This window comes from Talpa occidentalis, unplaced genomic scaffold, assembly GCF_014898055.3.
Source record: "Talpa occidentalis isolate TD23 unplaced genomic scaffold, MPIMG_talOcc4v2.1 talOcc4.16, whole genome shotgun sequence".
NCBI classification, from domain to species: domain Eukaryota; kingdom Metazoa; phylum Chordata; class Mammalia; order Eulipotyphla; family Talpidae; genus Talpa; species Talpa occidentalis.
The window spans coordinates 5,683,910-5,697,523 of NW_023601653.1; the positions used below are offsets into that span (position 1 = coordinate 5,683,910).

Below are 13,614 nucleotides of genomic sequence, written 5' to 3' on the forward strand. Positions count from 1 at the left end.
TTCTTGGGTTCCAGCCCCGCTTCTTCAACTTTCTAGTCCTGTATCCTTGGGCAATCCATGTATGTCAGAACTTTAATTTCCTGATGGGTATGTTGAAGGCTTTTGTGAGGGAGAACTAATTGGTTTAATATATCGCAAGCGGTTGGTAAATGGTCTGCAGTCAATGCTTATTTCTTTTGTTTCCTTCTAGCCACAAATGGAGTAGGCCTGTGTCCTGTGGCTTCAGGGGCAGAGGAGAAGAGTTCAAATAAATAGCATTCTTTTCTCCATACAGTACAATGGAAAACCTCACAGAGGTGTTCTGAGAGCATTGCAAAATCTGAAAATGTTTTTCAGATGAAACTTAACGTGTTAACTGGGTCTGGTCGACTAGAGAGAACTTTTGCCTGGACCGCAGCCCTCACCCCGGGAGAGCCGGGCTGCGGTGAACGAGCACCCCTGGTCGCGCTGGTTTCAGCTCCTCAGCTAGAAAGCTGGGAAGGCCCTCCTTGCCCGCCTCATAGACGTGTTTGTGGGGTACAGGGTTGCGAAAATTCCCCCAGAACTGTGCCCCTCGGAGGTCAAATGCTCGCGGAACACCCCGTCTCCGGCTCGGCCTCCCACTGGAGTGAGAGCATCTCGCCGAGTGTGATGCTGCGTCCAGAGAGGGGCCGGCCCTGGGACTGGCTCTCCATCAGGATCCCAGACACCGGATCATGGTTTTTTGTAAATCAGTGATGGACGTGGGGGGTTCTCAGAGAATCCTGACTCATGGGATGGGTCGCTTTTAGTTTGGGGTGGCAGCCCCAGGTTTGAACATCTCCTCATTTTCCAGCTTACACTCCGCGTTGGTGGGGAGCTTGGTCTGGCGGGTTGTTTGCTTTCTCGTTCATTGATTTAAAACATCCAAGTCTCACTCCTGGAGTTGGGCTTCACGTTCCTCTGTGATTGGCTGCAGAACCTCTTCACGTGATTGGCCAAAGCAGCTGTCCGTTATCTTTCCCATGATCCCACGGGGTGAAGGGAAAAAAAGTGCCAGAAACCCAGTTGCTTTATTGGCTCCGGTCAGGACACATGACCCGGCCGTGGGCAAGTCCCACTTGTGATTGGCTCTGATGCCCGTCAGTCACACTCCCGGAAGTCGAGTCTAACGGCCTTACTCTACCCGGGTTTAAACAGAAAGGGTTTTCATTGGTCCAGAGCGTCCCCGCTCGCGGCCGGAGCCCGTCCCCGCCCGTTGCCCTGGTAGCAGCCCGGGCCCGCCCGCTCGCCCGCTGACAGCGAGGCTCAGGGCGGAGGAAGCGGGTCCGTTGGTCGGCCGGGAACGAGGCTCCGGCGGCCGGGCCCGCGCCGAGCCGTTGCCATGGCAGCCGCCGCCGGGGGCGCGGACGACGAGTCGCGCTCGGGCCGCTCGAGCTCCGAGGGCGAGTGCGCGGTGGCGCCGGAGCCGCTGACGGGCGCCGAGGGCCTCTTCTCCTTCGCCGACTTCGGGTCTGCGCTGGGCAGCGGCGCGGGCCTCCCGGGCCGGGCGTCCGGCGGGGCCCAGTCCCCGCTGCGCTACCTCCACGTCCTGTGGCAGCAGGACGCCGAGCCCCGCGACGAGCTGCGCTGCAAGGTCCCCGCCGGCCGGCTGAGGCGCGCCGCCAGGCCCCACCGCCGGCTCGGGCCCACCGGCAAGGAGGTGCACGGTGAGGAGCGCGGGGGGCGGGGGGCAGCGCGGGGGGGGCGGCCCCCCCACCCCGACCCCGCCAGCCCCTGCAGTCTGCAGCCCGCGGGCGCCCGGGCGGGGGGCCCTGAGTGCCCGAGTCGCCCTTCACTAATAACAGTGGGTCCGTGGATTGTTATATGTCGTCATTATAATAATCGTGATTACCATTATGGCTGCTGTCAGGGGCCACGAAAGTGAGAAAAGAAAGGAAAAAGTCTCCCTGCTCAGAGCCCGTCACCCAGGGCTTTGCACACTCGGTAGTTCCCGCTTGGAAAGTTTTCATGACTGCAGGCATTTAGTGGATGATCAAGTGGGGTTCTGGGGAACACTTTTATCATCAGAGAGAGGAGGCCAGAGCCTGGAGCCAAGCCCTGGCTACTTGCTTACGGGCACGGACCTGGGCTGGACTCCTTGACCTCGTTTAAGCCTTGGGCAAGCTGGAGAAGCTTTGGGCCTCGGTTTTCTCATCTGTAAAGTGGGTACAGTCATTGCTTTACAGGGATGTTGGGGGGATTGAGAGGTAATGGATGTATAGGTATCATCTGGCCTTGTGTTCCAAACACTGTTGGGTGATTTGTGGTCCTCCCACTCCTCATTGAGAGCCAGATACTCTTCCCATTTTACTGAAGAGGAATCTGAGGCTCAGAGATGTGGCCTTGCTGCAAGTGATGCAGTTGAAAATGGCTGTGCTGGTATTAGAACCCAGGTCTGCCAGATGCAAAGTGGTATTTCTGCCATACTGGCTTGCATTTTATTTTTTTTTTTTTTTAATAGAGGCATGTTATTTATTTATTTGTTTGTTTGTTTGTTTTGTTTATACATGCACTGGGTACAGTCAGAAGCGTGGGAGGGTGAGAGAATTCACCAGAGCCAGAGCGGGGAGCAGAGCAGGCAGAAGGACCAAAGTACACTGCTGAGGGTAGCAGCGGGCGGCAGGAGAGGTCTGCGTGCCATATGGGACCCTCATCCGGTGGCCGGGGAGCAGCCGGGGATCGAACTGGCACCACAGAGGCCGCTGGCAGCTTCGCAACCCAGCGCTCAACCGCTGCGCCACCAGGGAGGCCCTGGCTTGCATTTTATAGCTATGGCCACCAACTCCCTGAAAGTCCTTTAGGAGTGGGGACTTTTTTAAGACTCCTGGAATCTTTGAAAGTGCTGTATAAAGCATAAAGTGCTGTGTAAAATGCAAGGAGTTATGATGTATCTGAATTGCAATTTTTGACCATTTCTCTGGCCCTTCACAGAGAGGCAGTATCATCATGAGAGAACAAAGTTTCTGCTTAGGAATCACCAGATTTAAGTATCTTTAGAGAATGGCCTGTTTTGTAGGAGAATATAAGATTGTCTGTGTAACCAGTTCAGAAAGAATCTGTGTAAATCATCTCACTCAGTCTTTGCTGCAACTCTGAGCTGTCAGGACAGAGCACAACCTATCTTTCAGATGACAGACCCAAGCACCAGGGAGGTTAACTAATTTGCTCCAGGTCGCCCAGCCACTGCAAGTGGCAGAGTCAAGATCTGGCTCCCAGGGACTCGGGGAGTTTGGTCCAGACTTGCCTCTTGTGCTGGCTGTGCCTCAGTTCAGGGTCTGCCCTATTCCCCGGGTGTGGCGGCTCCTGAGAGCAATGTTACAATTGCCACAATCTCGCATCACTAATGGGTCCCGCCACCGCTGGGCTGGTCCGCGGCACCCGGGCAGTGTCTTGTGACCCGGAAGCTCCCAGGAGCTGCTGCTGTGGCTGAAGGCGGGTTAACTTTGAAGCTGTCTGCTTTCTGCTTCATCTTGTCTGTTGTTTTGGGGTTTTTTGCTTTGGGTTTGAACTGTGGCACTCTCTTCCCTTCACAGCTCTGAAGAGGCTAAGGGACTCTGCCAACGCCAACGACGTGGAAACAGGTGAGTGTGCAGAGCAGCTCCAGCTCCCTGGGCAGCTCAGGGAGGGAAGAACCAGGGTTCCCATACTCGGGGAGGTGCTTTCATCCAGTCTGTGGGCCACCCCTGGGTCAGGCTTGCTGTGTTTATGGTGCCGGTACGGCCAGAAGGCACATCTGGCTGAGCTCCTCGCATTCCTGCTGCTCCCTGCCACCCTAAGTTCTGGAGCTCATAACATTTGTCACCCTGTGGGGCCCCTGATGGTGGGGACCATGTCTGCGTTCCTATCCCTGAGACCCAGCACAGCTCAGCAAAGAGTAGAAACTTTCTGGAACTTTGATCGATGGGGCAAACACTCAACTTTCACTGCCAGAAGAGCCACCGTTTGCACAGACTCCTCCTTCAGCTGCTGACGGAGGCTTTGTGGACATTGGGTTGATGCTTTTGAAGCTTGTTTAGTTGACAGAACATCTGAAAAGCTGGGTAGGGCCTTGGAGTAGACTCTACTCTGTTTTTTGCTTTTGCGTTCTAGCATTCGCTGGTCGGCAGGAACAAGGACAAGTTGTAGGAAAAACATTTTAATTTTATCTACTGGCATAATTCTTTCTGTGAACCAGATAGCGGTGACATATCGGTCTTCTATAGCTGCTGTTGCAAATGACCACAAACATAGTGTGGAAAATGGCACACATAATCCCGCTCTTTCTCAGGTCAGAAGTCTCGCAGGTCTCAGCAGACTAAAATCAGGGTGTGACCAGGCTGCACATCTTCCTGGAGCCAGCCCCTCCGGGGACTGCTTGTTTTGCTGCCTTTTCCAGCTTCTAGGGACTGCCCGCGTTCCTTGGCTTTTAGTTTTCTTCCTCTGTCTTCACAGTCAGCAGCTGAGTCCTCACGCCACCCTCCCTCTGGTGCTCGCAGCAGGGAAGTGCTCTCTGACTTAAGGACGCTGTGATTGGCCTGGATAACCTTCCCCTCTTCCTTTACCCATATCTGCACATCCCTATTGCCATGTGAATTATCCACCAATTCCGGGCAGTAGGGCATAGACATGGGAGGGCTATTATTCTGCCCATCTCAAGCAGGCATCATTCTGTTTGGGTGGTGGGATGTTGTGGCCAATAACAGATACAGTGTGAGCCTCCACTGAGCGCCCCCTGGGAGAGTGCAGTCAGGCAGGTGCAGGCATGGAGCTGAGCGGCCTTGAAATGCTGCCCCTGTTCCTATGGGGCATGGCGAGCATGCCTAGAGACTGGTGTGGGGCTTTTCAATCCTTTTCACTTAGACCTCTTTCCGTGAACTTTAACATCTTGGAATATTTGGGCAGCAACCCCGATTGTTTTTCTAGGAAAAAGAATCCGCATTTTTGTTAAGATCCTCTGTGTGTGACTAGAGAATATTTATTTATTTATTTTTTAATTTGGCATCATTTAAAGACCAGTTCTTTTTTTTTTTTTAAACCTTTATTTATTCATATAAGAACCAGGGTACAGGCCAGATGCGCGGGAGGGTAAGAGGATTCACCAGAGACAGAGCGGGGAGCAGAACAGGCAGACTGACTGAAATACACTGCTGAGGGGAGCAGCAGGCAAGATAGGAGAGGTCTGCCTTGCCATGTGGGCATCTCTTTGGCCAGCTGGGATTGAACCGGCGCTGCAGAGGCTGCGGACAGCTTCATAGCGCTGCACTCAACCGCCTGTGCTGCCAGGGGAGGCCCTACTAGAGAATATTTAAATTATGCTCTCCATGCACAGAAAGTCAGGTTCATCTTGAATGAGGTGCTCATGCGTGCTTTTATTATTTGGATGAGATGCTGTCATTTCCTAGTCTCACCTCTAACACCCATCTTCACATCTAAGCGGCCGCTGGACTCCCCGCTCCTGCAGGACGCAGGAGACAGCCTCTGGCTGAGCCTCCTCGCTCCCTTTCTTTTCTGACAGGCACCTTGTTTTCTTTCTCTGCATGTGTGTTGGTTTGGAACAGTTCAGCGAATACAGTGGATATAAAATGTATACCCCGCATTGTGAAGTTGGGCTTTTTCAAGAATTCACAATCATTTAAGATATTTTAAGTGTGAAATAATATATACATTGAAGCTATTTTAGGAATTAGAGAAACATGAAGGGAAAACAGTCTTCATGTGAGCAAAGGAGCTACTGTCCATTATGCTTGTCAGAAAGGGAGCTCTCTGTCCTTTTCCCCAAGCACAGAAATTTTCTTTCTGGGCTTTCTGTATGTGTCCTAGCTATCATTTTTTATGTAGCAAACATTTTTTGTAGTCTTTGTAGCCATTTGTTTCAAAATGGAAACATCATCCCCCCCCCCGTTAATAGAATGAATTCACTGTATGATTTTTAAAAGCTTATAGAGTAAAAAGAAAAAATCACTTTCTACATTTGTTCCCCAGTTTGACCTCTGTCTTCATGGAGGTGCACGGTGTAGCCACTAAAGGGAACAGAGCGAGCGTGTTTTAGTTGGTCATATATTTGGACATTAGTTTTTCATTTTCCAAATCATTTCCCACATACGGCGTTATTGCACCACGGGCATGCGGATTTTGATGGCTCCTCATAGATTTGCTAAAGCGATGTCCGAAAGGCCTGGCCGTCCCCATCCCAGAATGGAGCTGGCAGTTTCAGGTTTGTTTATCTCCTTGACCCTGGCTCTGTTTTTGTGACTGTACCATTGAGTGATGAGGTGACCTGCCACTTTATTCACTTACTCAGCCCGCAGCAGCCTTCTTCTAGCACAGTGAGTGCAGGACACTCTGCTCAATACCAAGGTTATTAAGATGAAGCCAAACCCCTACAATATAGAGGACTGACGAGTAATAGCATTTCCAAAACAGCCCCCTAGAACAACTGAAGTCACGTGTTCAGTGGGAGAAGTGTAAGTTCTGGAGCCAGAGGGACCTGGGCTTCTGCTCTGCTTCCTGCTAGCTGGGCGAACGTCTCTTGGGCACTTCATATAATCTCTCTGGTCTGTAGAATGGTCCGGAAGCCGGGCAGAGCTGGGGGGGGGGGTGCTGGCTGTGGTCCTGTGCCTGGCTGTGGTCCGTGCACAGAGCATTTACCCTGAAATAGCATGGTGTGTTCGTATTGGAGCAGCAGACGGACAGGAGAGGTGACTAACTCAGCTCGAGGGGATGGGGAAGCGTCAAGGCGGCTGGGGTTTTGTCTGGAAGGCCTCGGCCCTGTAGTGGTGGGACTCAAAGGTGACTTGCCCTAAAATGATGTTTGGCAGCATTTTCCACATTTTTGTTGGACAGGTACATGGAATCCATAGTGCCTTCCATTTGGTAATGCCTCACTTTGCAGAGAAGCAATTTCCTATTCATTATGCTCGACAGAGCAGCTCTGGAGACTGGCAGAGCAGAGACTGGCCATTTGCTGGTGAACTGGGGCCTGAATCCCGGCCTCTGTGTGCCCAGCCCAGCTCTCTCCCCACTGCACCAAGCTGCCAGCAGTACAAGCCTTTCTTTGTTGCCAGCTCAGCCTGGGACTTGGTCTGTGTGGCTTCAGACCTTATGCTCTGTCCACCCAAAAGGGCTGCCTCCTGGGAGCAAAGTAAGTGGTGCCCAACAGCCAGACACTTGTGACATTCTACCCCTAGACACCTAGTTTGCGCCCCCAGAGTCCGTGACCCTCAGTTGTGCCCTCAGGCAGCCCCTGTGGCACCAGCAACCAGAGGAGCTCAGTCTCCCTGCATTATAGATGCCTTGCCCCGGGGGGCCCTGAGCATCCTCTCAGGACCAGCCTAGCTCACACTGCCGCTCTCTCCCCTGCCTGCCTCTGTCTTGGTGTGCCAGTGCAGCAGCTGCTGGAAGACGGCGCAGACCCCTGTGCTGCGGATGACAAGGGCCGCACAGCCCTCCACTTCGCCTCCTGCAATGGCAACGGCCAGATCGGTGAGTCCAGGGAGGGAGGGATCCTCTCGGGAGGGGTGGCAGGCTCTCTCTGTCACCGGGGTGCTGGATATCAGGACGACCCTGAAAGGTGCTGATTGCTCCTCTTACCTCCTGCGTCTTTGGGTCTGGCACTGCCAGGCTGTCAAAGGGGTCAAGCTGAGGAAAGAATAGGATCGACTCTGTGGTCAGGGCCGTTCCTTCAAGGAGCTCAGGTCAGACTTCTTGGTGCCAGCCGCAATAGCAGGAGCCTTGTTCTTTTTGATGAACCGTCTCTGTGTAGACACTGGTGTAACTGCCGCCCAGATCAGGATCCAGGATATTTCCAGCACCAACCACTGCCTCGTCCCCCTTCTCATCCTTTCCCCCTGATCGACCTCATTCATAAGATTGGCTTGGACTGTTTTTGAATTTCCAGCAAATGCAAAATGATTTCCCAAGATTCAGCCCTGTGGGTATCTGTGGTTTTTTTTCTTTCTTGTTCCTGCATAGTATTTCACTGTGTGGTATTCCACGATTCACCCATCTGCTAATTCCCCCTACGCTCTCTCCCTCTGGTTTTAGAGAATTTTATTGACAGGAAATTTTGAAACTAGAACTTTATCATGATTTTTTTGTTTGTTCTATGCTTTTTTTTTTAAGATTTATTTATGCATACAAGAACTGGGGTACAGGCCAGAGGTGTGGGGGGTGAGAAGATTCACCAGAGACAGAGTGGGGAACAGAACAGGCAGACTGACTGAAACACACTGCTGAGGGGAGCAGCGGGCGAGCTAGGAGAGGTCTGCTGCGCCACGTGAGTTGCTCCCTGGCCGGGGATCGAACTCGTGCTGCAGTGGCTGCGGACAGCTTCATAGGTTGCGTCTTAACCCCCTGCGCCACCAGGGAGGCCCTAGTTTATGCTTTTGTTTTAAAATTTAAAATGGAAACGTATCCAACATAGACCCTGGTGTAAGGCGTGAAGCTTGTTGACCCTTTTGTTGGAGTCTGACTGTCATGCAGCCAGAGCTAGCGCTGTCGCTGCGCGAAATTATCAGTCCTTCCTTGGGATTGAAGTCATCACGATTTAGTCCCATAGTGAGTCGGACGATGCTAACAGTGTTGTCTGCCTCCTGCCACGCGCGGCTCACCAGCACGGTGTGTCCAGCCACTGCTGGTGGTGTCGTGTGGTGTCCAGGTGTGGGCTCTCCTGAATGCCGTGGCTGTGGACGTTCTTGTGCGTGGGACTTAACTATGACACTGAACTATGCCAGGCGTCACCAGGAGGGCAGATGTCGGGTCTCCTGGTAGGATACACGCATATTTCAATTTGGTAGGCGCTGCATTTTCCCCAAGCAGTTGTACCAGTACAACCTCTTCCACCCGCAGTGAGCTGTCAGTTCCGCATTGCCCCATGTCCTTGCTGTAACCCCAGCCACCCAGGCGCCGCCTGCACCTCTCCAGCGGCCAGTCACGTGGCACACACTCTCTGTCCATTGGCCGTTTTTATACCCCCTTTGTGATGTGTCTCTTCAGGTCTTTTGTCTAGTTTTTTTTCCTAACAAGTTGTTTAATTAATAAGATATTAATTTGTAGGAATTCTTTACACATTCTGGGATAAATCATTGATCAATTACAGATGACTTGCCTTTTCTGAGCTTGACTTTTTGTTCTCCGAATGGTATTTCTTGGTGAACACAGGTTCTTAATTTTAATAAATTCAGTTTGTTAATATTCTCTATGATGAATATTTTTGTAATCTAGAGAAATCATTGCCTCTTCCAGAGTCATAAAGAGAGTCCCTATAAATCTGGCTTTTTTTTTTTTATTTGTTTGTTTATGGGACCCTCGCTGGCGGCCGGGGAACGAACCAGCGCTACAGAGGCTGCGGGCAGCCTTGCAACCCAGCGCTCAACCACTGTGCCACCAGGGGAGGCCCTAAATCTGCCTGTTTTAGCTTCATAGTTAGGCCTGCCATCCCTCTTGAATTAGTTCTGCATATGGCGTGGGGCTCAGCCTGACCTCACTGTACAGTGCCCTGCACCCAGGTTTGTGCATTGCTATCAGCCTGGGTAATTCCCACCATAGTCCACCCTGGAGGTGGCCCGGACTCTCAAGGAAGGGTACTCAGCGTCCTCCCAGTAGCCTGATTCTCATGTGGCATGTGGCTGTGGGAGGGACAGCAAAATGCTTAAGAGCCTTTGCTGCGGTCACTGCTGCTGGAAGCGCGTTCCTTAACCCCTGAGGGTTTAGCGCCTGTCCAGTCACATAGCACCTGCACTGGCCAGGAGGCCCTCCCAGAATCCCCCCATCCTGACCTTTACAAAGGTGAATGAGAACCGTGTTTGCTTTCCATGTTCCATGCATTAAGTGAGCCCCCCAGCGAAGTTGGGTCCCCCAAAGCCTCTGATGGCTCCTCTGGGTTTTTGGGTTTGCAGTGCAGCTGCTCCTGGACCACGGGGCCGACCCCAACCAGCGAGATGGGCTGGGGAACACGCCACTGCATCTGGGTGAGTGCCTGGAGAGCCGCCGAGACCCCTCATCTGTGGCGTGGACGGGCTTCTCTCGCGGAGGGCCAGGGCCCTGCGGTCTCCCGGACTGTCTTGTCCCTGACTCTCCACTGCCCGCAAGTTGGCTGTGGTCTGAGCAGAGCTGAGGTGGCAGCCTCGGTGGGCACGGTGCACTCTGCTGGCGACGTGAGACCCTCAGTGGGTCTCCAGCCTGCCACTGACTGCCCCCGTGGCTCTGGTGAGACAGGCCTCGCCTCCAGGCCTCCATTTCCCTCGCTGTACTGGGAGGGAGTTAGACTCCATGGCTGAGTCCTGCATGGTTGCTGCCTGGGTGATACCCCTTGGGAGGCCCCTCACATGGAGACGCAGGCACCAGGGCCAAGCCACTGTGGTCCTAGAGCCTCAAGTCCCTGTTCTTCTTCCTCAGCGGCCTGCACCAACCACGTGCCTGTCATCACCACATTGCTACGAGGAGGTATGTGCTCCCTTCCCCGTCTGCCCCGCTCCCCAGCATACTCACCTAGCACACTCACCTTCACCTGGCTGCTTCTGCAGGGGCCCGTGTAGATGCCCTGGACAGAGCTGGCCGCACACCCCTGCACCTGGCCAAGTCAAAGCTGAACATCCTGCAGGAGGGCCACTCCCAGTGCCTGGAGGCCGTGCGGCTGGAGGTGAAACAGGTGCGTGCCCGTGGGCTATGTGCCGCAGACAAGCTGCCTTCAGCGACGGGCCCTGCCCCTCTGACCCCACTGGGTGCTGCTCCGCTGCATCTGGTGCGACTGCTGTGTGAGCCTCTCCCTTCCTCCTGTGAGAACCCTGGCAGTGCAGCCCACTCTCTCCTTTCAGATCATCCAGATGCTGAGAGAGTACCTGGAGCGCCTGGGGCGGCACGAGCAGCGGGAGCGGCTGGACGACCTCTGTACGCGCCTCCAGATGACAAGCACCAGGGAGCAGGTGAGTGGGGCTGCAGGTTGGGCCCAGGGCCTGGTGGGGGCCTCAGCACAGTCTGCCCTTGCTCTGATGTAGCTGGACCCTCAGGACAGCAGCATGGCTGTGGGGTCGTGGCTACTCTGGACCTCAAAGCCCCTGTTCACGTCCTCTGAAGCTCCTCAGTGTCTTCTCTGGAGCCATCTGGGCCTCCCCATGTCAGGATGAGCCCTGGGCCAGTCAGAGTGAAGCCCCCGGCCCTGCTTGGAAGTCCCCAGCCTCCACGCTGTGCATTTGGAGGAGACCTTTTGCCCCCGTGACTGTGTCTTGGATTTATCCCGCAGGTGGATGAGGTCACCGACCTCCTGGCCAGCTTCACCTCCCTCAGCTTGCAGATGCAGGACATGGAGAAGAGGTAGCAAGAGCAGCTCCCTGCCTTCCCGCCCCGCCGCTGCCCTACCCCGACCCTGGTGCTCATTACAAAGAAAAAGCCCGCTGCCTGGGACTTTGGAGCCCCACTTGCCTGGTGAGGACCTCGCCCTCACCCCTAGATGCCGAGGGCAGAGACTCTCTCTAGCTGGCTTCAGCGCCGCCCCCAGCCCCGGCATCCATCATCTCAGAGGGCAGGGCCACAGCCCCTGCTCTTTCTCTGCTCCCGCGGCACTGCAGCCGCACTGCAGCTCCGGCCAGCACCACTGCCCCACGGGCCTTGGTTGTCCTGTCACCTGTTTGGCGTCCGCAGCAGGCCCAGATCCTCTCAGTGTCCCTTCCTGGCTTGTTGCAAGCAGCATGATGTGGCTAAGAGCAGGCCTCTGCCCTGGCCTGAGGGTCTGCCCTGGAGCCCATCGGCTGTACCTCACCAGCGCTTAGATTTAGACTTGTCGCTGACTTGCAAAGAGACACTGCAGTTTCTCTGGGTGGAAAGGGGCGGGTGGTGAGGCCTGGGCCTCAGAAACACGAGTTTGGGAAGGACTCTGCTGAGCCCGGCAGACAACACCGACCCTTGAAACACCAGGAGGGCACAGTACTTCCGCATCTTAGTTGTGACGGGCTGGAGAGTGGCCCCCCCAAGATATCCATGTCCACGATCCATGCCCAGTGTCCCAGAACCTGTGAATGTTACCTGTGTGGCAAAAGGAACTTTGCAAAGGCAGTTAAATTAAGGCTTTTAGACGAGGAGCTTTTCCTAGTCTCCCAGGCAGCCAGAGGTGATCACAGGGGCCTTCTGAGAGGAAAGCAGGAGACCAGAGAGGACTGACCACATGGTGAAGGAAGGGGTCACAGGCCGAGGCAGGCAAGTGGCCTCCAGAAGCTCGAAAAGGCAAGGAAATGGATTCTTTTCTCAGAACTTCCAGAAGGAATCAGTCCTGCTAATTACCTTTACTTTAGCCCGGTGAGACTGATTCTAGAATCCTGACCACCTGAACTGGAAGAGAATAAACGTGTTGTTTTAAGCTGCTGGGTTTCTGTTTGTTTGTTGCGGCGGCAGTGGGGAAATGCTACCCCAGGATAGGCCAAAGTCACGGTGAAGGCCCCCCTCCCACCCACAGGGAGTGCCCAACTGGCCTCCCCACTCAGCCTTTGTCCACAGAGTAGAGCTCCTCCCTGGCCATCAGTTCCTGTCCACTTAACACTACCCCACTTTCCCTGCCGCCATATTGGAATCCTGACTGCTTTTCAAAGGAAAGGAGCTTGTTCCCCCAAATCCCAGCTTGATCAGATCTGAATTGAACCCATGGAACCCAGCTGGTCCCCAGACTCTAAAGAAAAAAGGGTCTCTCGGTGGGTGAGATCAGGCCCAGGCCTGCCTCCAGCACCCTGTGAAAGGCCCGCAGGGTGGGGAAGGGAAGGAGGGTGGCCCCGGGACTGGAGAGACAGGAGCAGAGGCAGCCAGGCTCCCAGCCGCTGCCGAGGCTGCTCTCCCGTCCTGTCCCTGTTCCCTCCCTGCAAGGGGCCTTCTGGGACCTGTTACCTGGCAGGGCAGCTGCTCTGTGCTGACAGGGCTGAGGGTGGCGAACTGAGGCAGCTGCACCGGCTTCTAGGATGGCCCAGCTGAGGCTGACTCTCAACGAGCCCTCGGCCCGGGTGGCAGACGCATCCCTGCAGCACCCTCCATCCCTGTGGTACCCACCCACCCCACTCCGGGCCCCGGGGCCCTGCAGCCACGCGAATGGGACACTGGGGCAAGCGAGGGGCAATGGCTGACTGCCTCCCTAGCCATATGGACAGTGAACTAGGGGCTGACGGATGAAGGTGGCTCATAGGCCAGTTATCAGACACTTGCCAGACATCCTGGCACCCTGCCCGTCTGCGTCACCCCATTTCCAGCCAGGATTTTTCCCGCAACCCCAAATCTGTCTGAAGAACCAGCCAGATAAAGTCGGCCCCAGACACTGGAGTGAGTCAGAAAATGCATATGTGGATCTGGGGTTGGCTGGGCCTGGCAGGGGCTGGATGGAGAACGGGCAGAGGTCGCCACATGGGCCTTCATCTGTTCGGGCTCTGGGAGCTGCTGCAGTTCGTGGGGGAGCAGGGAGGGGGCCTGAACGGCAGCAAGAACACACACACATCTATGGCTCTGCCTTCTGCTAGCATTTTCTTCATGCTGGAAACACAGCTTCCGGGGCTGTGAACACATGGAGATTTGGGGCACCTCTGGAGAGGGCAGGAAAGCCTGGGCCTTTTCCCCAGACCTCGCCCTGGGCATCTCTTCCATCTGGCTGTTCCTTTGTAATGAACA

At 54.6% G+C, this 13,614-nt stretch overlaps 1 protein-coding gene across 1 annotated transcript; it reads left to right on the top strand.

The window, feature by feature from the left end:
- Positions 1–1,274: 1,274 nt before the first annotated feature.
- On the top strand, positions 1,275–12,347 carry ANKRD54 (ankyrin repeat domain 54). Its single transcript, XM_037513600.2, has 8 exons — positions 1,275–1,667; positions 3,534–3,581; positions 7,363–7,461; positions 9,876–9,947; positions 10,375–10,422; positions 10,503–10,627; positions 10,794–10,901; positions 11,219–12,347. The coding sequence occupies exons 1-8, from the start codon at positions 1,343–1,345 to the stop codon at positions 11,291–11,293; spliced, it is 900 nt and encodes a 299-aa protein (XP_037369497.1). The 5' UTR covers positions 1,275–1,342; the 3' UTR covers positions 11,294–12,347.
- The last annotated feature ends 1,267 nt before the right edge of the window (positions 12,348–13,614 follow it).